Source organism: Bolinopsis microptera, chromosome 13 (assembly GCF_026151205.1).
Source record: "Bolinopsis microptera isolate Bmic1 chromosome 13, MBARI_Bmic_1.0, whole genome shotgun sequence".
NCBI classification, from domain to species: domain Eukaryota; kingdom Metazoa; phylum Ctenophora; class Tentaculata; order Lobata; family Bolinopsidae; genus Bolinopsis; species Bolinopsis microptera.
The window spans coordinates 6647424-6674033 of record NC_087084.1 but is presented as its reverse complement, the minus strand read 5'-3'; the positions used below and the strand labels follow the sequence as shown (position 1 = coordinate 6674033).

At 36.9% G+C, this 26610-nt stretch overlaps 3 protein-coding genes across 7 annotated transcripts in view; 2 read left to right on the top strand and 1 right to left on the bottom strand.

The window, feature by feature from the left end:
* Nucleotides 1-5180, top strand: part of LOC134824953 (uncharacterized) — a 79500-nt gene extending 74320 nt beyond the window's left edge. Inside the window, exon 5 of the mRNA XM_063836980.1 lies at nucleotides 5169-5180. The gene's annotated coding sequence lies outside the window, so the exon portion shown is untranslated. The remainder of the gene's footprint in view (nucleotides 1-5168) is intronic.
* Nucleotides 1-15360, top strand: part of LOC134824948 (uncharacterized) — a 36793-nt gene extending 21433 nt beyond the window's left edge. For 2 of the 5 annotated variants that reach the window (XM_063836969.1, XM_063836968.1), the window contains exons 8-15: nucleotides 1823-1882; nucleotides 8821-8949; nucleotides 10016-10060; nucleotides 10633-10758; nucleotides 10984-11029; nucleotides 12338-12460; nucleotides 13932-13966; nucleotides 14617-15360. In XM_063836969.1, the coding sequence (XP_063693039.1) occupies nucleotides 1823-1882; nucleotides 8821-8949; nucleotides 10016-10060; nucleotides 10633-10758; nucleotides 10984-11029; nucleotides 12338-12460; nucleotides 13932-13945 (543 nt within the window). In that variant the 3' untranslated portion in view covers nucleotides 13946-13966; nucleotides 14617-15360. Of the gene's footprint in view, nucleotides 1-1822; nucleotides 1883-8805; nucleotides 8950-10015; nucleotides 10061-10632; nucleotides 10759-10983; nucleotides 11030-12337; nucleotides 12461-13931; nucleotides 13967-14616 lie in introns of all 5 variants that reach the window. The other 3 variants (XM_063836967.1, XM_063836964.1, XM_063836965.1) reach the window with 3 other exon arrangements.
* The window catches only part of LOC134824943 (chromosome-associated kinesin KIF4A-like), a 92297-nt gene extending 70945 nt beyond the window's left edge, over nucleotides 1-21352 (bottom strand). Inside the window, exon 1 of the mRNA XM_063836960.1 lies at nucleotides 21329-21352. The gene's annotated coding sequence lies outside the window, so the exon portion shown is untranslated. The remainder of the gene's footprint in view (nucleotides 1-21328) is intronic.
* Between the last annotated feature and the right edge of the window lie 5258 nt (nucleotides 21353-26610).

Genomic DNA, 26610 nt, shown 5'->3' with positions numbered 1-26610 from the left:
TAAGTTGTCAGAAATAAAATGGTCAAACACAATCGGTTGGACACAGCTTTAAGGCCACAGGGGTGGGTCCGAGGTCGAAAAAACGTTTTTTGCCAGTTGGCAGACCACGTACTATCTGACGATTGCACAACACCCTTAGCCCCCCAGAGCGCCTAGTTTTTCGTAAAATTGAGGTTAACTATTGCCTTTTTAGTTTTTAATCAGTTAACCTCACAAATAACCAGTTCTTAACATTTTGTTGCTCTCATCACAAGTTAAACTTATCAATGGGTATCAATTGGCCATCCAATGTGAACAGAACTATTATATGTCCTTTATTTGTTGGAAAATTGAGGTTAACATATTTTCTCAGAATCAGTCTTTTGACTCTCCTGAACAATTTATTTACCACCTCAAAAACCTATCTTCTCCTAGAGCTTTTATCCATTTCACCTCAAATTTGGAACTTATGTTCCTGACATGAATTTAAAAGTTTGTTATGTAACGATTGTTGTAATTTTGCTCCTAACTCTTTTTATGAGGTTAACCGTTTTAAATTTTGTAAACCGCACTCATGGTTAACCTCATATCTCAGCTTTGGAGCAAGATATCATAAATCGTTACATAGCAAAAACTCAAAATACCTTGAAGAACATTGTTGCCAAGTTACAAGGTTCTAAGTCATAAACTGAAAAAGAAGATAGATTTTGAACACAATTTCATATACATTTTTCATTTACAATAGAATTACAGGTAAACCTCAAAATTCAACGCGAGATATCTTCAAATAGGAAACTTTGTTTTCGGTAAGGACAAAAGCATTTAAAAATTTAGATCGAGCTCTACAACATATCTCAAAATCTCAAAATTGACCTCGGACCCCCCCCCCCCCCCCCCCCCCCTAGTGGCCCCTGTGGCCTTAACTTTAAGCCGAAGCTGGAAAATGAAATCTTCGTTACACAGAATTTAATTATTCAGCAATTATTAATGATGAGTGTCAACATTATATAATATTATATGTATTCCTTTAAAAAGCACAAAACCCGAACAATGAAGTCGCGTGATGTTATGACGTCACGTGATGTTATGTATGGACTGACGACAGCAAAATTACGTAATCATGGCCTGATCCCCCCCCCCCCCCCCCCCTTTCGACTTTTTTCACTTTGAAAACACTTTTCTCTACGTTTCATGCAGATCCTGATCATTATGAGCCGAGATCATTGTTATGATATCCGGCCAAGCACCTTCCAAACTACTTACTTTAGCAGCCAGATACCCGATCCATTCCTAAATTGTATCACTATCACTTATCAGAGTGAAATTGAGTGGAATTTGAATTAAAATATTGTCAAATTGTTATTATTCTAGAGGGTAATCAGCGTAATCAACAGCCAACCCCCCCCCACCCCCCCCCCCCCCATAATCAACCGTAATCATTTGGGAAGAAACCCCTCCCCCCTCGGCTGACTACGTAATAATATGTGAACGACCCCTTATTAGAATTTAAATTTAAATCAAATTTACACAGTATTTCAATTTTGATACAATAAGACTCTTCAGTTACAGTATGGTTTGTCATTTGTAGCTGAAGCTGAAGAATGTATGTAAGCTGTTGAGGACACACTATGTAATTGGATTATTGATATCCAAGGGATTTATGTTAGATTATGACTATGTTAGTTATGAGATCGGGGTTTATATTCGTATAATTAATATAAAACCACAATATTATTAAATTGATAAGTGGTGACAATGTGGTACTGGTGATAATGTGGTGACAATGTGGTGACAATGTGGTGCCAATGAGGTGACAATGTGGTGACAAAGTTCTATATTTCAGAAGATGTTCTCCGTGACACCTGGTGACATTGAGCTACGTCCCATGACTACACACTCTACAGTGAGTAACTTATTGATAATACACAATATACTACATAAAGTAGTAGATCAAGTACTAACAACCACTAGACCAAGTCTTAGACCAAGTACAAGTACTAACAATCACTAGACCAATTATTAGTAGACCAAGTACTAGACCAAGTAGCACTGTATTAGACCAAGTAGTACTGTACTAGACCAAGTAGTACTGTACTAGACCAAGTAGTACTGTATTAGACCAAGTACTAGACCAAGTAGTTCTGTATTAGACCAAGTACTAGACCAAGTAGTACTGTATTAGACCAAGTACTAGACCAAGTAGTTCTGTATTAGACCAAGTACTAGACCAAGTAGTACTGTATTAGACCAAGTACTAGACCAAGTAGTACTGTATTAGACCAAGTACTAGACCAAGTAGTACTGTATTAGACCAAGTAGTACTGTATTAGACCAAGTAGTACTGTATTAGACCAAGTACTAGACCAAGTAGTACTGTATTAAGGTATTAGACCAAGTAGTACTGTATTAGACCAAGTACTAGACCAAGTAGTACTGTATTAGACCAAGTAGTACTGTATTAGTGTACGCAGTGGATATTTTGAGTCAATTTTTCTGGAAGTATCATTATTAAGTTAAATTATATAGATTTATAATATTAACCGATTACTTAAGAGAATGCGGAGTTATCATTAGTAGCGGCCGAAATAATCATTGTGCAACGAGCATGTAAAGGCTTATGGCAAGAACACGACGGAAGTGTGATGAGGGTAGTGGCTGAAAATACTGGTAGGGAATTAATGATAATCATAGATAAAATTAGACGGCCTGTAGTTCGATGTTGGTTGAATAAGCACCAGGGAGCACGAGAAAATCAGGCAGACTTGTTGACAAGACAGTGCGTGCTATAGATTAGAATGCATTTAATAGAGAATAATGAGTTTTCGGAGCATACAGCATAGGCGGGCCGTATTTTGGTGCGGCACATACAGGGCTGGTCGAGGAATATATAAGGTCGGACGGACGGTCGAGAAGGAGATTGAGTTTTCCCGATTCGATGGAGTGTCATTGATGCCGGACTGTAAGGGAGCCTGAACTGGGAGAGAGAGAGTTGGTGGTTTGTCCTATCGAAGGATAGTTGGTGGTCGGAACCTGTAACTCTGGTTGAGTTCTGGTTGGCCTAGAGAGGGATTGATAGTAGACATAATGGCATGGGTCATGGCGGATTTAAGCTAGGAGTTTCAGCGTGAATATAGACAAGTATTGACGGCCGACTTTATATAATATAATAGTATGTCTGGCTATAGTATGTGTATAGTGATTGTATTTCATGATGTGATATGTTATGGTAGGATAAGATCATTAGATCGGTGGGCGATTTTGGGCAATATAAGTCTGGTGAACTAGGAGTTAAAGCAGGAGTTTGTCGAATTATTCATTGTATTGTTTTATAGTTTAATATCTTGTAACCATCGTTATTACTCTTGTTTTCGTTGTTCGTACCTTAAATTGATACAAATAATCTACGAATCTGGAGCAGATGGTGACTGCTTACAATGGCGCGAACGGTAGGATCCTACTTTATTATAGGATAGATTATTTGTATTTTAATTGAGGTAAGGGAGAGATTGCTTATCATTCGAATGTGAATTGACCGGTGTGAGGAGTAGAGTTACGTTACGTTGTAACAGTGTTGCCAGTCAGATTAGGGTCATCGATTAGTTCAGTGCAAGAGCAGTAAATGAAGACACGGTTAAGTGTGGAGTTTAAATGCAATTTTTGGGTTTCTTTCATCATGTAAGGGAAGGAAGGTTAGGTACCGGAGGGGCATAGGTTAGGAGGAGCAGAGGGGATATTTTGAGGAATAAATATCAGTCCGTTGAGAGATTTTATCGAGAGAATGTTATAATTATTATCGAGGGGGTACGTGAGCAGTTCATGGTTTACTGTTTCTGATTTTAAGTTTTAAGACGGCAGACTTGACATACTTTCAGCCACCAGAGCCTCAGTAGGAGTGGCTGCCTGCTGAATCGTTCTGTTGTGTGTCAGACTTGTTTTCTTTTTGTAGCGCTACATATTTTATATTATGGAAGAGAGCGAGAGGGGGAGTTTGGAGTGGGCTGGCGAAATTGCGACCAACATTTCAAGGATTGGGGGAGAGATGTAATTTATATAAATGAGACCCGGGTGCTGCTAGCACTGGAAAGGGAGAGGGAGGTTATTTAGAGAGATGTGACGTCACTTGTATCGAATTAAAGCTGTGTATAAGTTTGAAAACGTGGTACGTTTTGAGTGAGATCTAAATTTTGAGGGGAATGGTATTTTCTATGATGAAAGAAACTAGGACTACTTTTCTGTGAAGAGTGTGATGAATTGACAGGCCGAATATATGAAAAAGATAATCCGACGGCGATTTTGGAAATTAAGTCATCAGGTGACTGTGTGAGACACGGCAATTTTGAATATTAAGTCATGGAGTGACTGTGTGAAACACTGTGATTTTGGAAATTAAGTCATGGAGTGACTGTGTGAAACACTGGTTTGTCAATTAGAGTAAAAGCCGAGAAATGCGGGGCTGAGAAATGGAACGGACAGGTGAGTATTGTATTAAGTGAGTGTAAATTTTGTATAGTATGGAGTTAGGGCGAGATAGAAAGCTGTGGATATGTTGGTGTCCACTGGAAACAATCATATTAGTTGAAATGTCATACTATGTTACGTCTGAGCGGTTGTTTACTATAATAAGAACATCTGGAGCTGAGCCATGGTATAAATTCCCTATAGAGGGGCTATTGTTAAATGTTCAGTTATAGTTTGCGAGTTTTATAAAGTATTCAGTTTCCTCTATTAAACGAGGTAGCGGTTGTTTGCGCGTTTAGTTTGCTTGTTTTGATTGTTTTACATATAAATCCATCTGTAAACATGGCGGTGGCATTAATAGTGGTAGTTACTAATAGTGGTTTTTACTACTTTACTAGTGGAAATGCTAGTGAAACGTGGCGAGAGGTGATAATAGTGGAATTATTATTGGAATTATTATTGGAATTATTATTGGAGACATGGTGGTGGCGATAATAGAGGTGACTAGAGGAATTATTATTGGAATATGGTGGTGGAGATAAATAGCAGAATTATTATTGGAACCAGCTGTTGGAACGTGTTGAGGAGTGATGTTGGAGGGAAAGGCATAGATGCATTAGGAGTGCAGTGGTAGTACTAGTGGTAACTAGTGGAAATATTATTAGAATGTGGTGGGGGTCATATTGGAATGAGAAATATGATCGGAGGACATCTGGAGGGATGGGTTGGAGACTGGTTGGAGGAAGTATGGGTGGACGTATTGGAGATAAATTGGAGAGAGACTGGAAAGGACGCATGTATCATTGGAGGGAACATGGAAGGAGGCATTAGAAGCATTTGAAGGAGATATAAGGAGACATTGGAAGGAGACATTGGTAGGAGAAACAAGGAGACACGTGGAGTGAAACACGTGGAAGGAGACACATGGAGACATAGTAAGGAGAGATATGGATGATATTGGAAATATTGTGGTGGAAAATATACAAGTGGTAAATAGTGAAAACATTATTTAAACATGGTGAGTGATGAAATAACGTGTAGAATGTGGTGAGTGGTGACAGAGCATTAAATATCATTCCAGGGTAAATATCGAAGGAGAAACATTTGAAGGAGATACGAGGAGATATTAGAAGACTTTGTTGGGAGAAACGAGGAGACATCGGAGGAGACACGTAAAGAAATTGGAAGTATAGATACGGAGAGATTTAAGGGAGACACCTTGAGAAATTGGAAGGAGACACGCAGACATATTGGAAGAAGACATATGGATAATCTTGGAGATATTGCGGTGGAAATACTAGAGATATGGGGAGACATTGAAAGACACTGAAAGAAGACATTGAAAGGAGACACATTGAGACATTGTAAGAAGACACAAGGATACATGAAAGCATAAATAGGAAACAAGATTGGAGGACATATCGATTGGAGGTCTATAGCTCAGAATGTAAACGGTAAAGTGTAAAGTGGGGAAAAGAGAAAGACAGATGGTAATGGGAGTGGAAGGGTGCGAACCAAATTCAAGCACTGATTCAGAGAGTAACTTAGAGACGAATGGTACGGAGGGAGGAAATAAAAAATACAAAAAGGAAGATGAGAACTTGAAGGAAAGACCATACATTCATCAACGAAGAGAAGAGGAAACTGATACAAAAAGTAGCACAGGATACGACTCAGATAGTAGTACAGAGATCAGTAGTGCGGATGAAGAAGAGTCAATGACAAGAAAGGCGAAAAAATTAAAATATGAAGACGAGAGTGAAATAGGGCACGAGAAATGGTTTCGTTTTAGACTGTACATGGAAGCGTAGAGATGATTAAAAAATGGAAAGAAGGAGAATTGGACGGGGATGTATGCCGAACTAGAAAAAGTACGGAAAAGGAGAAACAATTTAAGAGCGGAAATGATTAGTGTTTTAGAGAAAAAATAAAGATGCTAGAAGATTCAAGGACGATAACAGAAGGCAGACTACAACGGAGAATAGATATCTTAGAAAGGATGGACGAAAAAAGAAGAAAAAGAGAACTAAAGGGGAAAGAAAACTTACAGATTGAGGTAATTGGAAAAGAAAGACAGATAAAGAAACCAACCGTGGAAAAGTAGAAGTACATGCAAGCTAAAAATGAAAGAAATTGAAAGACAATATATCTGTAACCAGAGTCGAGGACACATGGATTGGGGGTTGCATGAAAGCAGAGACCAGAAACAGGATTCGAGAACACATGAATTGGAGGTCACATGGAAGCATAAAAGGGGGATAGATATGGAGACCAAGAGGTGGGGACAACTGCTGATATCCTAAACGGAGAGAAAGTGTCGGAGAAAATAGCTGATATCCTAGACGGAGAGAAAGTGTCGGAGACGGCAAGACAGTGTTGGAGAAAATTACTGATATCCTGGGCGGAGACACAGAAACGGGGATACTAACTTATATCCTGGACGGAGAGACAGTGTCGGAGAAAATTACTGATATCCTTGGCGGAGAGACGGGAAAAATTGGTGATATCCTGGATGGAGACACAGAGACGGAGAGATTAATTGATATCCTAGACGGAAACACAGTGTAGGGGGACAAAATGCGGATATACTGGATGGAGACACAAGGTTGGGTACAAATGCTAATACCCTGGGCGGAGGCATTTATCTTGGATGGAGACACAAAGGTCAAGAAAGGAGTAGAAAACGAAAACGGAAAGATTGAAGGACACATCGATTGGAAAATGCATGGAATCATAGATCGGAGACAAGATTGGAGGACACGTTGATTGAAGGTCGCATGAAAGCATAAATCGGAGACCACCGAAGATATCGGAGATGATTGCTGATATCCTAAGCGAAGATAAAAAGTTATGTGCTGAACGACGAACAAAGACATGGAACAGAAGGCCAGATAAGGATATTCTGAACGACGAACAAGACACGGGTAAGAAGAGACGAGATTGAAATGGACACATTTAAAAAAAAACGTTTAGAAATTGTGAGTTGTAATTAAATTATTATAGTTGGGTTCTAAAAATTTGTGATTTTAAAATGTTGAGGAAGTGCAGGAAGGAGTTTTTAAGGAGTGTAAATTATTATACCAGTATAGTAGGGTTCTAAGAAAGATCAGATTTTGAGTGGGTTGTTATAAGTTGTGTAAGCCGTGATCGGGCAAGGTATAGGGTCTTTAGTTCGAGATTTTCTATTAAATTTGTATACTATTATAGTAAGGTTCAAAAAAATATCATATTTTGTAAAGTTGTGTACGCAGTGGATATTTTGAGTCAATTTTTCTGGAAGTATCATTATTAAGTTAAATTATATAGATTTATAATATTAACCGATTACTTAAGAGAATGCGGAGTTATCATTAGTAGCGGCCGAAATAATCATTGTGCAACGAGCATGTAAAGGCTTATGGCAAGAACACGACGGAAGTGTGATGAGGGTAGTGGCTGAAAATACTGGTAGGGAATTAATGATAATCATAGATAAAATTAGACGGCCTGTAGTTCGATGTTGGTTGAATAAGCACCAGGGAGCACGAGAAAATCAGGCAGACTTGTTGACAAGACAGTGCGTGCTATAGATTAGAATGCATTTAATAGAGAATAATGAGTTTTCGGAGCATACAGCATAGGCGGGCCGTATTTTGGTGCGGCACATACAGGGCTGGTCGAGGAATATATAAGGTCGGACGGACGGTCGAGAAGGAGATTGAGTTTTCCCGATTCGATGGAGTGTCATTGATGCCGGACTGTAAGGGAGCCTGAACTGGGAGAGAGAGAGTTGGTGGTTTGTCCTATCGAAGGATAGTTGGTGGTCGGAACCTGTAACTCTGGTTGAGTTCTGGTTGGCCTAGAGAGGGATTGATAGTAGACATAATGGCATGGGTCATGGCGGATTTAAGCTAGGAGTTTCAGCGTGAATATAGACAAGTATTGACGGCCGACTTTATATAATATAATAGTATGTCTGGCTATAGTATGTGTATAGTGATTGTATTTCATGATGTGATATGTTATGGTAGGATAAGATCATTAGATCGGTGGGCGATTTTGGGCAATATAAGTCTGGTGAACTAGGAGTTAAAGCAGGAGTTTGTCGAATTATTCATTGTATTGTTTTATAGTTTAATATCTTGTAACCATCGTTATTACTCTTGTTTTCGTTGTTCGTACCTTAAATTGATACAAATAATCTACGAATCTGGAGCAGATGGTGACTGCTTACATTAGACCAAGTACTAGACCAAGTAGTACTGTATTAGACCAAGTACTAGACCAAGTACTACTGTATTAGACCAAGTACTAGACCAAGTAGTACTGTATTAGACCAAGTACTAGACCAAGTAGTACTGTATTAGACCAAGTACTAACAGCCACTAGATCACACTGTTTCAGAACAGTGCAGATTCCCACGTGTCCCTCCCTGGCATGGTAGATGAGGACTATGTTGCTCCAGATTGTCAATACCCTCCGCCTCAGAGAATGTACCATTCTGTTTACGAGAACAAGAATGTTTCCTCCCAGGTAATTAACTTTATTAGCTTATAATTGGTTAATTGGTTAATTGTTTCGTTTTTTAATTTGAACGTTTTTTGTCGTTATGCATTTGTAAAGGATATGACACAGTTTGAGTAAGCACAGTAAGATAACCATTGTTATTTTGTACTCAAACTCGAATAAAGCCAAGTAGCGCACTCAAAAGCATATTATCTTCACAATGTGTCACAAGCTCTTCTCACTGATGAAACGTTCCACATTCCTATTATTCCTTATATGGTCATGTCAAATATTCCTAGTGCATTAGCCGCATGGTAGTTGAGTAGTTGATTGCTATGTAGACCGAGTTGATCTGGATACCAGTGGGGACACGTGACGGTTATTTTAAAGTTTTAACCAATCAGCGATCACCTGTGACAAATGAAATCTCAGCATTCTTGTCACGTGTCCGATATGTGCTGTCACGTGTCCGATAATATGTGCTGTCACGTGTCCGATATGTGCCGTCACGTGTCCGATATGTGCTGTCACGTGTCCAATATGTGCTGTCACGTGTCTGATATGTGCTGTCACGTGTGAGATATGGTTCACCTCTCTCCACCAGTATCCAGACCTATTGAGTTTGAGTAATTGCATGGCTTGTGGGGGGGGGGGGGGGCTGTAAGCATTGTTGTGCGCAATGTCGGAGCACTCAAACACAAATTTCAGTTTAAAATATGGTGGTGTTATTTTATTCAATCATTGTATAGTAGCTTGTTGTGTAATGTGTAAGGATTGTGAGAATGTGAGTGCTATCATTTGATGGATATTAAAAAGGAAATTGAAAATATGATTTATTATGCAAGCGTCTTTGGTTCGAGAATCAAGATGCATTTGATGAAAACACAATGTATGGACATTGTTAAAATATGAGATATGCATGGACTTTTGGTAAAGATTCGGGTATTTCACATTCACTCTATTACTAAAAAGTAAGGCGTTGACATATTATACGTTTTACATTTACAAGCTTAGTTATAATCGATGTTTCTGGTACAAATTTTAAAATAAAATTTGATAAAGTTAAAATAAGAAAGTTACATTTTGTTTGCAGGAATCGTACTGTTTAGCAGAACCAGATATAGTATTTGCAGAGTTTGTAAGTTTCAGCAGCGATATTACAGTTTACACTCGATTTAGCATTACCCTCGCAACTTGCATGTGGGATTGATGTGTTTTTAATCATAATATGTGTATGTTTATTGACACAATGCAATATTATATCGATTTATTTCTTTCTTATCCTTTTATATTATAAATGATAGTGGTATTACATGATATATCATAATCGTAACTTGTAACAGTGTAACTACACTCCACTAATGTTACATGCAATCTACAAAAGACAACTTAGCTATGCATGGTCTGATGGTCTGCTCTTCTAATTTATTTATTATCTTGATTTGTTACGCAGGAGAGTTTACACTTTCAGTATTCCTGATGTAACATACAAAATGTTTATTTTACAGTTAATTACCGCACCAGAAAACAACAACCAACTAATTTTAAAATGTACACCTTGTTTATCAAGCAACCTTCTGATTGTACAATCTACATTTACACAATACATCATACATATTACATATTACATATTACATATACTACTATAAATTCTAACACATTGAATTATTAATTATCATTATTAACATGCTAATTATATATTAATTCCAGATGAACGCCAGGACAGGATTTAACAACCCCCTATATGATGATACCCTGTTAGGCAACCCTACTAAAAAACACAATAAAACCAACTCTAAGCCTAAACCCTCCGCTATCACATTCTACGACACTCAGGTTAGTTCTAGTCCTTCATATTATGGAGCCAGGGTTTGTACTGGCTACACCTGGTTAAAACGCTTCCATCCCACTACATACTTACATAATCACTGTGTAATAAAGTTCACTAAAACTCTCCATAAAACGTGTGTAACAGTGTGAAACCAGCTGTTTTGTAAATGAGATCATGTTAACTTGGTTCTGTGAGGTTCACATTCCAAAGTAAAATTACACACATTGCAGGTTATTGGCGACACGAAACAAGATCAGAGTGACTCGGGCAGTCAAGGTGCATGTTTTAAAATGTAACATGTACTGTTACAGACGTTACAAGTACTGTTACAGTCGTTACAAGTACAGCTGTAATTACAGTCTTTACAAGGATTATTTACATGCAAGTCTTAACTAAAGTCTTGTGTTAAATTAGTTCAGTACAACTTCCTATCTAGCTATCTAGTATCTATGTATTGTTATACATTGAATAATTCTGACAACTATTATTATCCCGGAAATACAATAAAGTTGAGAACGTGGCCTGGGTTACATGTTGGTCTTACTGAACTAAAAACTACTTTCTGAAATATTTCCTATTACCTATAATACATGCAGTATCATCATCCTGCTATAAACTTTTTACAGTCATGGTTGATACTGAATGTTACGCTGAAACTTTAATCCTTACTTCACAAAGTTTCATGTTGCCTGCACAATATTATATAGTTTTTACAAGTCATGATGTGCACTATTACCCTTGAAATCTCACTACAAACTCATAACTCAGGCAGTAGTTACTCTATTACCCTTGAAATCTCACTACAAACTCATAACTCAGGCAGTAGTTACACAATTACCCTTGAAATCTCACTACAAACTCATAACTCAGGCAGTAGTTACACAATTACCCTTGAAATCTCACTACAAACTCATAACTCAGGCAGTAGTTACTCAATTACCCTTGAAATCTCACTACAAACTCATAACTCAGGCAGTAGTTACTCTATTACCCTTGAAATCTCACTACAAACTCATAACTCAGGCAGTAGTTACTCTATTACCCTTGAAATCTCACTACTAACTCATAACTCAGGCAGTAGTTACTCTATTACCCTTGAAATCTCACTACAAACTCATAACTCAGGCAGTAGTTACTCCATTACCCTTAAAATCTCACTACAAACTCATAACTCAGGCAGTAGTTACTCTATTACCCTTGAAATCTCACTACTAACTCATAACTCAGGCAGTAGTTACTCTATTACCCTTGAAATCTCACTACAAACTCATAACTCAGGCAGTAGTTACTCCATTACCCTTAAAATCTCACTACAAACTCATAACTCAGGCAGTAGTTACTCTATTACCCTTGAAATCTCACTACAAACTCATAACTCAGGCAGTAGTTACTCCATTACCCTTAAAATCTCACTACAAACTCATAACTCAGGCAGTAGTTACTCCATTACCCTTAAAATCTCACTACAAACTCATAACTCAGGCAGTAGTTACTCTATTACCCTTGAAATCTCACTACAAACTCATAACTCAGGCAGTAGTTACTCTATTACCCTTAAAATCTCACTACAAACTCATAACTCAGGCAGTAGAAGCAGTCTACGTAAAAAGAAACATTTTAAACGGGGCTGCAACACAGAGTTCTACATAGTGGGCCATGGTCAGGAGACACTTCCTACTAATGTTGTTTTATACCGCTGTAAAATAGGTGGGTTTTATTATTTAATTATTTAATTACTTTAATTGTTTAAAGTATTTAATTATGTTTTTACTTAGACTTAAAATAGGTGGGTTTTTGTTTAAGTAGAGAGTATAAAAGTTAGAACATAATTAAGATAAAATCAAGTTAATTAAGTTTAAAACATAAATAAGTGAACCTCTCATTATGCTTAAACTTTTATACTGTAATCAAAGTAATTTAACACTATATTATTACCTCTTCAACTGTCTTCAATTTCATAATAATTCACGTTTCGCAGTTATTTTAGTTTTAGAATGCTAGATTTTTATTTTAATGATATGTGCATTTTGTACATAATACATGTATGATGAGTTCGCTTGGTTTTCATTTTTGAAGAAGTTAATGATAATTGGAGAGGTTGTTAGTCGAAATCGATTTAGACTTTACCGAACTGCATATTTTACTACCTTACAAGACTTTTTCATAACGTACGAAATGCGACGGTTTTCCCGAAATTTCGCCATATTTTCGGACCGCCAAAATTTCGGTCGTCGTAATAGAATCCGTCGCATTATTTTTAGCTTATTCCAATAATTGTGGCTTCATCGATTCAAAAGTTAGTGATATGATGGTGGGACAAATAAACACAATATTCCATGATGAATTTAATGTCAAGTAATACGTTTTAAATTTACAATAAATTACATTTATGTGCTAGCATAAACGTCTTATAAGTTACCTGAGGACCCCAGGCTATTATGTTCATTAACATATAAATATAATAAAGATTTGGCGGAATGACAGGCTGAGCGCGGCCCAGTAACTTATAAGAGACTAAGTCAAGATAAACAATTTAATACTAAACTCAATAAGTGAAACTGAAAGAGTCGAGCCGGACCCCTTAGAGGAAGATGAAGAAATCGATTTATAAGTTTCATTTTGTTTCAACATGATTTTACCGATTTTTAGAAAATTCTGAATTTCCTTTGTGTCAGAAAACAAAATGATGAAAAATACCCTTATTTTCTGTGACGTCCGAAATGTGACGGTTTTTGTTCAATTTCGCCATATTTTCGGACCGCCAAAATTTCAGTCGTCGCAAATTGGTCCGCCACAAAAATGTCTTGTAAGGTAACTTTGTTTAAACTTAGATCCCAGCTAAATGATATGAAATACAAACTTTATAGGTTTTAGGGGTCGTTCACATATTACGTAATCACCTTTTGGCCAAAATTTAATAACTTAGAAACCCTTCCCATGGCCCTAGTGATTATGTTGTAATAATATATATTAATATGTTATAATAATATATAATATGATATAATATGTGAACGACCCCTCATCATGAAAACAGATGCTTGCTGAAGAGATGAAAATAATAAACTGAATACTAATTGATCAATAAACAGATGCTTGCTGATAAAATAAAACACTTAACTGAATACTAGCTAATTAATTAATTAAATATTTATAATTGATTGATCACTCATCATACTAGGATTCATTGACTGATAACATCTGACCGATGTAAAAGTAGGTACTGTTAATATCAGTTTATGTTTGATCACTATTGGAATATCTAAACAGTGTTTCCCAGAAAATGGTTTGATGTCAATTTTTACCTTTCAAAAGTGGGTACGCTAGTTTACCGGGAAATGAAATTATTCTTTTGTTAATTTACCGGGAAAGTAAATTTTTGAGAAATCGAATTTCCGTGAAAAATTCGGGATTCTCTTGAGCAGGCTCGGAAAAACTTGGTATCCGCTCAAGCAGGCTGGGGGGAACTTAATTGTAAATTTTGAACCAGGAAGGAAAATACTTTTGAAAGGTCATGTCATGTTGTAGATATCTAGTGAAAAACTTGCATCTACATGTAGATTACAGTAGTAAAGATATAAGTTGAATGTTTGCTGCTTCGTGTATGAAGTGCTGATCGCTGCTGCTACATGGTACCAAACATTGCGCATTGGAAAACTCTCTGTGTTATTTGTTCATTGTGGGTTATTAATACACTTTATAAAATTATTTTGCTATTTATCATAATCAACAGAGTTTTCCATTACGTGTGATATTTGCGTCATTATTATTTGACTTGATTTAAATATTATTAATCATCATTTAATGTGTGATTTTTCTCCGACAAAAACAAACGAAACAACCAGTTATTCATCAAATTCTTTCAGTTTGATAGGAGAGAAAAACAAAACAGATAATCAACTCTACTCTCAAATCTAGGACCAGAACTCTCCAACAGAATTCAGTTAAACGTTTTTATAAGTCATGAACTCTGATATTCCGGAGGCAAAGTGTTTGTGTATATAAATGTAATTTTTGATTGGGCGACATCTGTCCGACAGCGACATCTGTCCGACTCAGAAAATAGGTTATTCGGACAATAGTTTATGTCGGAACTCGGATCCTACCGTACGATTTTCTTGAAACTTTCCATAAAGTATGGTGGTTATAGATTATAGGACGGATAATCTGTGTAAGTTTGAGCGAGTTTCTATGTGCCAAATTTGAGATATCACCTTTTAAACACAAAAAATATCTCCAATTCGGTGGTTTGCAGTGGTACCAAGGCATATATCTGGAGATCCAACGATACGATTTTCTTGAATTTTCTAGATAGTAAGATAGCTTTAAGACAAATAATTTGTGCAAGTTTGGGTGAATTTCTATGTGTCAAATTTGAGATATCACTTCAAACACAAGAAAATAGTGCTGTCGGACAGATGTCGCTGTCGGACAGATGTCGTGTTACCGTAATTTTTAGTAAAATATAAAGATTTACTATTAGTGACTTTGTTATCACCACTGTTACGTTTTTCAAGTTCCTATTAGTATGTTTGAGTAGACTATCCGAAGTTGAATTTGGTTTTGATTTGTAAAGCGTAATCTTAAACTTGTTCTTAATTAGGAATTGATTCCGTGTGTTTTATGTGTTTTCTCCTCGTTTAATCCTGTTATGACTAGATAATCAAGGTGTCTCCAGTCAAGGTGTCTACTTAGTAATCCTTCAAAAACATCGAGGCAAATCTCAAGATGGGGTAAGACTCACTGTGGCGTAACGTTGCCTGTTGGCGCCCCCCCCCCCCATTTGGTGCCCCCTCCTAAGATGACCCCCCCCCCCCCCCCCCGCACAGCGGGGCCTTTCGTTACGCCACATTGGCCACAAAAACCGAGATTGCGCCCTCTGAAAACATCCATATCTTGTTCCTTTTACGTAACGCGCTACGCCTAACCAATTTTATGTATCAACTACGGCGCGGATTCGTTGTCATGTATATATATATATATTATATTATATAGATCGATATTATATATATTATGTATATCACTGCATAATAAATATAATATCCATTTAAATTCCCGTATAATCGTCATAATATATACATATCGTCATAATATATACATATTATATATATATAATATTTACCTGGGGACCCCAGGCTATTATGTTCATATATTATGAATAAAGATTTGGCGGAATGACAGGCTGAGCGCGGCCCAGTAAATATAATATGTATATATTATGACGATATGTATACATATTATGACGATTTTACAGGAATTTAAATGGTCGAAATCTAATCACAACCCACAAAACAGTCGAAATCTAATGATCGTGACCTTGGACCTAAACAAGAATTGGGCCCGTTGTTTCGTTGTGTGCTGTGGTGGACGCTAGATTTTCATTAATTTCAACTACAAGCTCTAATCTTGTCATACGTTGTATGACCCGCCGCGCACGAGTGCGTGGCTCCCCCTGTATCGTCGAAACTCTAACACTATAGTGAAGCGACAGTGGGGGTCACCACGTGATACAACTCTAATCAGCTCACTTCATAATACGAACATTATGTTTAAAATAGTATAGGGAAACACTTGTGATTGAATTCAATTGCCTTATAAAGCTTAATTTTTATCTGTAATTAAAGAAATTGTAAGCAAAAAGTGAAATATACTCATGTTTTGTAATTGTACACATCAGTAGTCAGTACACTAATTAACTACGCATGTCACATACAAATTGGACTTATTACCTAATACTATACACAGGCGGGGCTAAGTGCAAAGAAACTGCTGCTCACTGCTGCTCACTGCTGCTCACTGCTGCTATGGGCGCGCGCGCGACAGCAGCAGTGAGCAGCAGTTAGTAGCAGTGAGCAGCAGTGAGCAGCAGTGAGCAGCAGTTAGTAGCAGTGAGCAGCAGTGAGCAGCAGTTAGTAGCAGTGAGCAGCAGTGAGCAGCAGTTAGTAGCAGTGAGCAGCAGTTAGCAGCAGTTTCTTTGCACTTAGCCCCTCCTGTGTATACATGCATACATCAATTAATACACTCGCACCGCGCATATAATAGGGGGTGCACCATAAAATAAACTTGCTCGGATTTTAAAAATTTTTGTACCATTGTTTTCTAAAGTGTAGAGACTGTGAGAATTTTCACAATACCAAATTTGTCATACCTTTTTGAAAAGATCAATGAGTTTCGCCTAAATGCCATATTTGATGGTGCGTGGCTTTTGGAGCAAAATTAGCTGTAAAAGTCGCGTAATTTGACCAAATTTGACCAAATTCGTTGATTTTTGTCGTATTATTTGGATATATCTTCAGTTCCTTCCAGCGCTCGCAGTAGTATAGCGCGCGGCGCGCCGTAACCTTCATGCTAGTCAAATGGGCATTAAGAAAACCAAGTGCATCTAGCTGCACTTAATGTACGTAAAGGCCCATTTTTTTTCATTCACATTCTTTTGTAAAAAGACAAAAGTGAAAGGTTACGAATCGAATGGTCGTTTTTGCAGAAAAACGACCATTGGATTTTGGAGATCGCGGTAGGTGGGTTTGAATATGTTGTCAGTTCTTACTTCCGTTAGTTACCATGTCAACGGCACAACTAGACGCGCGCATGGCGCGCAAGGGTAATTGCTTGCGGAGCTAGATGAGATGTATATTATAGCCTGTAGTCCATAGTCAGTGTATAATATGTTAGTGTATTATATGTCAGTGTATTATATGTAGGTAGTGCGCCATCGACAGTGAGCTGCGCGTGCCGACTGTAGGATGGTTTTTTATTACTGGGCTGCGCTCAGCTTGTCATTCCGCCTAATCTCTATTCTATTGTTTACCAACATTAAAGCCTGGGGTCCTCAGGTAAGTTTTTTAGCGCTAATTTCGGCCAGCACAATTTTCTTCAAACAAATAGATGTTTAGTATTCTTCCCGACCTCTGATTGCAACAAAAATTGGCAAGCTTACTCATAGACTTACAAGGAAAGTGTCCGAAACGTTTAAAGCAAAAATGATAAACGATAAATGTATTTCAAGTTTTTATAATTACATGTAACAAAGATTTTTGACATACATATACTTTACCTGGGGACCCCAGGCTATTATGTTCATAAACATAAAGATTCGGCGGAATGACAGGCTGAGCGCCGCCCAGTAAAGCATAACTACAGTATTTATCAAAAAGTTGTATTTACAATTTATTTACTAACAGAGTTTTTATTTGTAAAGTACGGAAAAAATAAACAAATATTGCACCATGCAGGCAATTATGGCTACAATAAATGTTGGTCCTATATCCCAACATTCTGTTCAATTAGATAAATGCTAAAGCTAAAGTCCAATTAGATGGATGTCCAATTTAATGAAAACTAATCAATTTATTTATAATTTGATATCCGATAAGCGTTTGATTGACGATGTCAACCTTTCCAAATTGTTATGCTCTGCGAATTGACAAAGCAATGATATTCGATGCGAAGTAAAAATGATAATATCCTCCAAGATAATTGTCTTCAGTCTTCACAAGTATCTTTTGGTGATAATTTATTCGTATCCTGCCTGGAAAATACACAAAGTGGTCAATAAATACATAAATGAAAGTGTACAGGTGGTGTCAACATAATATAATCATTGTCTGCACTTAGATTTGTATAATCCAAAACGCGTGGAGATATTTCTGGCCAGCTTTTTTGGTGAGAAACTTTGAAATAAAACAGTATTCTCATATCTCAATACCTAAAAATGCCTGTATATCCCAACATGCATTCCCGATTGTGCATGTAGTTTTTCCATTGAGCCTTAAAAACTTTGGTAGACTTTTTTCCCACATATTCCTCTTCAAATTCTCGAAAATCATCAAAAATTGATCTGCTATCTTTTTCTTCAATCCCTGAGAATAACAGGGTTTTATTTGTCATTGTTAGTTCGAAGCATTTCTATTGTCATGCTTATATAACATCAGGTATCGTATTCAGATTAATATAATTTATTTTGTATTACAAACGATTTTTAACAGGTGATAAAGATTGTATTTTGATATTTACCTGCTTTAAATAGTCTCATGAAAACAGTGCTGTCAAATGCTTCCATTTCCTTCAAAGATGTAAGCGATTCTATCACTTGCTTCCGTGTGATGTCCATGTTCTCAGCTTTAATGTACCACAGGTATCGTTCAAATGCGCCTACAATGATATTTACTGATTCTTTCCTAGCCCATAATCCCTGTTCAATGGCCAGGCATTGAGACCCTTTGGGATTTTGTGTGTGAAGTGCGAATTTTAAACAGATTAAGAATGTGCCTGCAAAAGAGAGATGTTCTTTGACTGTGATATTTGGAAATATAAACGTCAATTCTTGAATTGTCTTGTAGGTTAACTTTGAATTGTTTTAAGTGACTAATACTCTTAAGAGAGTGCCCTTTAACTTTAGATGTGAAGATAAAATAGATTTTGACTACAGTAGTTATTCCAGTGGTTTTACTACGAAAACATACCTGGATTTTTCATAGCATTCGATTCTAAAACCGTCTTTGCAGAAAGTCTGAAATCCTCTAGTTGTGCATCTACTGTTTCCCTGCAACCAATATCTGCGAGTTCGTCTTGGTTCGACAACTTCTCTCTTGCCAGCTCATACATTTCTTTCTCGTATGAATATGGTAACTTTCTTCCTTCATAATAATTAAGATACCTGACATTATTTGAGTTCAAATTTCAAGTTACTTGATATAGCATTTATGTGTAACAGGTTCATAACTTTGTATTTCAACTTTATTTCACAAATAGTGGATCTAATAAAGTTGGTTAAATACAGCATAAATTGAGCTTAAAATGGGCACATCAGGACCCATCTATCGACTGTGCTACTATTACCAACCTTCATAGGTTACTGGATTGTCAAAAGCTTACGTTGAAAGACATAGGCACATTATTTTTACTGTGGAAAATCTTTCAAAATAAACAGAAGCTCTGAATATTATGATTATGTAAAAAATACAAATAAGACTTACAGCATTTCTAAGAGATCACTCAGGGCCAAAAATATACTATAAATGTCACATTTAGGGCAATTCTGCACGATTTTAACTGTCTTTTGTGCTTTGACTGTCTCTGAGAAAGTGTCCATCTGAAATTTTCTAGATAAGTTGAAAGTAAAGTAAAATAAAGTAAAAATTATGGCATAACATCATCACTAATGTCTACAAAGTATCATCACACTACAATATACAGTAACTATTTCTCCATCAAATTTAAAAATAATAATTTACCAAATATTAATCAAGAATAAAAACAAAATTAAAAATTTTTTAATTTAATCATACTTCCCAGTGGAGTAAATATTTATAAAACGTTTCTTTGCTACATAAGGATGAAACCACAGATAATCATTGTGTTTTTCCTTATTTCTGATATAACTGGTACCTTCAATTCTTGTTAAAACTTCTTTCGAAAAATTCGAAAAATTCGAAAATCATTTACAATACATTTAGAAATCATATTCTTTTATACAAATCATACGATTTGCCTTGGAAATACATGCTTTTATCTGTTCATTCCAAAGCAGGGAACTATGGGTAATAACCCCCAAATCTTTTTCCTGATCAGATACTTCAAGTTCTACGCCATTTACTAAATAATTTAAGTTGGGGTTGCTATTAAGATTAATATGAACAACTTTACATTTGGCAGGATTAAACTCCTTTCTACTTCCTCCTGACTCTTCTTTCTCTCCTTTCTCTCTTTCCTGGCTAAAAACGAATATCTCTGTCTGCTCTGCATAAGTCCAGATTGATCCAATATGATGCTTCTTGCCAGCCCTTACCATGATTTGAGTAATAATTTACCGATTCTTCATCAACTGTCTGGATGATCAGTGGTCGGCAATAGTCAGGCTTCTTTGGATCAACTTTACCAGCATGATGGCAACTGACGAGGTCGTTCTTATCTATCTTTAAAGTCTCCACACAGAATTTTAAGTCATCCTCCTTCCGCTGTTTAAAGGTAGCCTTCTTACTCTCTGGGACTTTTACAACACAAAGATTATGTTTTCGTGCATTGCGTTCATATAAGTCTTGCATCCTTATTTGAACTTTCGTAACAACACTATGGGAAGCCTGTTCAAGACTAATTTCTTCAATAACCTTCTTCTGACTGCTAGCAGTAACATCGGCGAAGGACTGGAAAGCCTGGTTCACTATCTTTGATATTTCTTTAGGTTTTTCAGACTCGAAGTTAGTTGGAATGTTCTCGCTCACTGCATTTTCAACAACCCCTCTGATACAAGGTGTAAGGGCCTCAAGTTCCTGCCTAATAACATTCCGTAGTGTTTTTAGTTCTTCATTATTATGCTTTTAATGTAAGGTGATATAAAACAATTCTGACAACGCCAGTTAGACAGATGGTCGCCTTCTTCTTTTGTCAGACCTGTCATTCCAACACAGCCAGTAATGCCAGTACATATCACAGGTTGCACAAGCTAATGAAAACTCCTCTGATATATACCTTCTGCATTCACAACTGCAATTTTCTTCATATCCAGTTACATCCTTTTCTGCTGTAGCACCAGTTTTCTCTTGACATTTCGTGTTCGTTTCGTCTCTCCTCGTGTCATACCTCAAATTATTTGTTATATAGTAGTGTTGAAAGTATTGTTATCTTTAGAAAATAAGGAATTCAGAATATTTCTAACAGCAGTCTATTTTGTATGATTTCATCAAGCAAATCCTACAGAGTACTAACAGTTAGTTGTAATTGAAAGTACTCCTCAACTGATGCTCTGTGGAATTCCGGATCCAGTTCCAAACTTTCCGAGCGAACTGTGGCAAAGATCATCCAAATCATCTTCTCGTAACTATTCTCAGTCTGCAAATCACATACTGTAACAGCAACTAACAAAATTAACTTGACTGATCAGATTTGGTGATACTTCAAAAGATAACTTGTTTAAAATTAATGACAATATTTACTATTTCGGTGTCAGATGTCTGAAAGATCACTTCATTTAGCTCCCTGTAGTCATACGTCCTTTGCATGCTGTACATAATCATGGTCATTATTTTGTCGGACAAAACGAAGCTGTCTATAGGATCCTCTTTTTGTATCAATCCACAGCGATCAATAATTCTGTCAAAGTTAATACTTTATCATACTTACTCAAAAACATCAAAAACATTAGTATAATAGTTGTACCATTGGCTCTGTGTCAATGTGATTTTTATAAAGGATGATCATAATTATTAGTAGGTTTCAAATTTAAATGAAGAAATTTAAAGACTACCTTTCCCTAAGGCTATAATAACCTGCCTAGAAATTAAGTTAAAGATCCACAATCTGACCATCACCCCCGTAATTAAAAAAAGGTCCTTTTTAAGGACCTTCACAGGGTTCCATCTTGGTGACAGTTACATTCGATAGAGATTATCAGTTCATGTGTATTTGACTGCAAAAAAGTTACGTAATAGTATAATTATTAATGCTTCTCATAACTTACACGCTTCTTTGGAAATAGAACAATTTCGAAAACTCTTCAGATAACTTCCGGATGATTTGAGCAGTAGCAAACTGTTCACAACTTTCGTATGCAATCATAAAGAGACCCATCCACCATAGGCCATGTTTCATCTGAATTGAGTGAAAATAATTCAGGCATAATATTTGAATATGACTCTTGCCTTGCCTTTCATCAAAATTCACAAAAGTATCTAAAATTCAGCTTACCGGCATTTCCTCAAAAGGTAGATTAATGTAAGGTTTTTTATAGTAAGCTGGTAATTCTGTGTCAACAAGATCTAAAACATCATCTATTCCATCACTGAAAAATAGATTTCTTGATGTGGCCACTTTCAAAAACTGGTATTTCGATCGCATCACCATAGTCAAATGAATAATTTTCATCAGAGATGAATTCATACTTTGTATAATGAATAGTGTTAGTTTTAAATATTAGTAGATTGTAAATGTCAACTCTTACAGTCTTGAGATGTTAACCATCAAATCTTCTCTGTTCTCGTCAAAGTAGTCTATAACGGAGACATGGTTGTAAACGATATCGGTAACCTCTTTATCTATGTCATCCCAACTTGTGTTACATTGTCTCGTTGCTGGTATTACCTGAAGCACAATAAATTTAAGGTTAACTGGATCAGCCTTCACTTAATACCCGTTCAAATAAATTCCGATATGGTAGATACAAATTGTATGTATTTGTTTTTTGTATGGTAAATTAAGCCCAGATTAGGTACAATAAGAAGTCAATTCAATTATCACAGAATCTCTGCCACTCTACCTTTCTTACTCTATCAATGGCATTCTTTAAAATACCAAATCTTCTTTCCGTTTTACAATCACATTTCTCGCAAGATCTGCTGATAAAAGATGTATGAATGGTTGGCCCCGAATTGAATAATAAAATAAGGAGTCACTGTCAAATTTGTATGAAGGCAGTGCAATTAAATTTCCTCTGGCATCGAATAAAAATAATTTTAGGCCAACCGGTTCATCTATACAGCTGAAAACCTTGAGTGCAAGGCAGATGATAATTTTGATGGGTTACAAAGCATCAATTTCAATTAAACTTACATTTTAATTTTGTCAAGTATCATCTTCTGAACGTAGTTGAGAGATAATATTGCAAAACCACTATCCTCTGCAACAAAAGCTTTTAACTCGTTAAATTCTTCTGCTGCTTCAGATGCTTTTGTTGAATCGGAGAATATTTTCTCAAGGACGGTTTCATCTCCCATTACAGAGGCAATGTCCTAAATTTTCATCATCAGAGGATTGACAAAGTTTTCAATTAAACGGTATAATCTAAATAAGGAATTGATAGTTTAAAAAACAAAACTACAAAAGCAAAGTCGTCAGCAAATAAGCAGCTAACAGAAGGGTAATTGGGACTAATTAATTAACTCTAATTATTTAACTCCAATTAAGAGTAATTGGGACCTGAAGAGCACGTTTAAGCGATATTGACACTCCTCTGTACAGTACACCTTCACCGCAACCTCCGTCTGATAGAACTGTGAGGTGACGTTCAACTGCTACTAGCGCTTTGATATCATTCAGATCTTTTCCGCATTTTAGCTGAATTGTTAATTATTGTTAATAATTGTTGATTTTATAGCTTCTTGTTATCATCTCATACAAATAGGTATAACTTACATTATTGGAGACCTGGTAAATATGACAGCGGATATTGAAAATATCTGTTGACTACGCTAAAACTCTACTTTGAAGTTTCGGATACTTATAACTTTATATTGCTGGCACTGTAGATCTAGTCGTCCAGATCTAGTCGCCCAAAATACATACAGAAAATAGATCTATTCACAAAACAGAGAAATAATTTAAAAAAAATCCCTTCTGTTTCTTGTTTAGAATTAGGCAATATTTAATATCTGTCTAAGCTCCCTCCATGATTTTCGGCCCTCAATTTACGAGGACCAAACCTTTGAGTTGTTTAGGTGACCGACCGATATTAACAAGAATTTCGCCGCGGTTAAACCACGCACGATTAATTTTCCCTACAATGTACTTGTACCATTAATTCTTTTGAGTGAAAAGTGTGACTGGAAAAAAGTGCAACATATTTACATACTATGTTTTTTATAAATAAGTGGGATTCGTGCATGGTAAAAATTGACGATTTATTTGACCAATGTAGCGCCGGGCATCAAAGTAAAGATACAGTTAAACTGCGAAGGCACAACACCAAACCAACCCTACTCTATCTCCCAAAAACAACCTTCTCCTGGTCAGCCATGTCCCTCATCCTGCACTTGACCCCCGCAGAGGTCACAAGCCCATCGGAGCACAAATGAGCGAGAAACGGGGAAGCCTTAGCTACCGGGCCAAGGACTGCATCACTAGCAGCGAAATACGGATATACCCTCCCTTTTACATGCGTTCAACCGGCACCCGAACCACACGCTGTTTCTTAGACATAACTTCCCACTTACATCAGTGTCTTCTCGCATCAACTGGCATCGGCAAGTGGCGACACTGTGTAGACTCAACCCTGAGCTTGATCAGAATCTTCAGTCACAAACCTGACACCGTTTCGGGGCTTTCATTGCGATACGGTTTTCTGTCAGGTGCCCCAGCAGTCTCTCTTGGACCACCATCTGATCTGACAATCACCCGAGGATACCTGCTAGAGCTCGCGATTTGCGACGAGTTAGCTTATGGCACCTCTGGCTGTTAGGTGAAGTCATAAAGCTCAAACAGCTCTCATCTCCCACTCTCTTTTCCTAGATAGCAGATAAATCCATCTTGAACAATGGGCTGCATCCTTCCCACAATCTCTGACCAACTTCTTGAGGGCTCTCCCAGTCAGACCAATCTTCCTTGATGCACACTCCAAACTTGCTGCGACCACACCTCTAGCACCAACCTCAACAGCAAAGCTGAAACATGACCACCCATTAGCTTGTATTTCCGCTTGTAGACTGTTATACCGATCAAGCTTCAGCTCATGGGATGCAGCTATTCTCTCTTCCGACGGTACTGTAAGCTCCCACCAGATTACTCTCTTGGAAGCTTTCGAGAAAAGAACCAAATCTGGTCTTAATCTGGTCGTTGCTATATCCGACGGGAATTTCAGCTGCTTATCCAGGTCTGCTAATACTATCCAATCAGTGGCCCCACTCAGAATCCCAAACTCACTGACTTTCGACCTCTTCACCTCCTTAAACCTCCCTCCTGCTGGAACAAACTCAATGGCTTTCCGAGTGACACAAGAGCTCTTCCTCTTGTTGACTCTCCGCTCACAATGTAATTAATTAACGCATGGCTAGCGTCGCGCGCAGCATAACAGACGCTTCCTATACACATAATTATAGGGAAGTGGTCTATATTGCAAAGGAACAGACTTTTGTCATCAACGTAGCGCCGTCGGGCCACCTCATATATCCAAACCCGATTACTTATTCCCTACGATCTTTTTGCCTTCGGCAAGAGTAGGGAAAAAATCTCTGTTGACAACGCTGACAATTTACTTTTAAATTATTTAGGTTAATAACAGATGCCTAACCTCTACATTATTTATCCAGGTTGACTTTAGGTATTTTTTTCCAAAACCCGAGATATCTTCCAGAGCCTTGTTCACCTTGTCTCCTTTTAGCTTTTTCAGCTTCTTCGATAGCTGTTTTCCGTTCTTAACTTTCTTTAGATGCCTTTTGATTATCTTATAAGCTGACTTCTTTTTGTTTGATGACTCTGAAACAAAGAATTCTCAGTATTGATTTTGTTAACTTCTTCGAAATTAGTTTTACAAATTTGTTGGAGATGTGTACTTAAATCGATAACAACTAAAATTAAAACCTTTGGTATAGTGAAATAAGTTTTCATCATCTGCAGTTATTTCCTCAAGTTTTGTCCAATTACCACACACCCCTGATTTGATACCAGTTGGAACTAGACCCACACTTTTGATATACTTCTTCTCCATCTGAAAAAATAGACACGATTAGAAATATCCTGTTGAAGAAACAGTTTACAGTCATTAGAATTAAGAATAATTAACCTTATATTTAGTACATAATATGTTGCAAGTCTGACAGTCATGACAAAAGACAAACGAACTTTTACCTCTTTCAATTTGAAATAAAAGGCAGCGCTGGCCTGAACATGAACAGGTACTTCCTCTTTCGATTCAATGAAAAATCTCAATTCATTTGCTCCACCTTCAATTAATCAAGTTACTTGTTATTTCTAATAAAAATGTTCGCTTCTTATAAATTTATGTAATTATCGAAGCAGGTCATCTAATCTTGTAAACATTGATTGGACGTAAACCAAGTTTAAATAATTAATTAATTGACGTAATTAGTTCATTTATTAACGTTAACAAAGTTTTACCGTGAATGTCTCGCGCAAAAGTTTCTAGATGTTGGTAG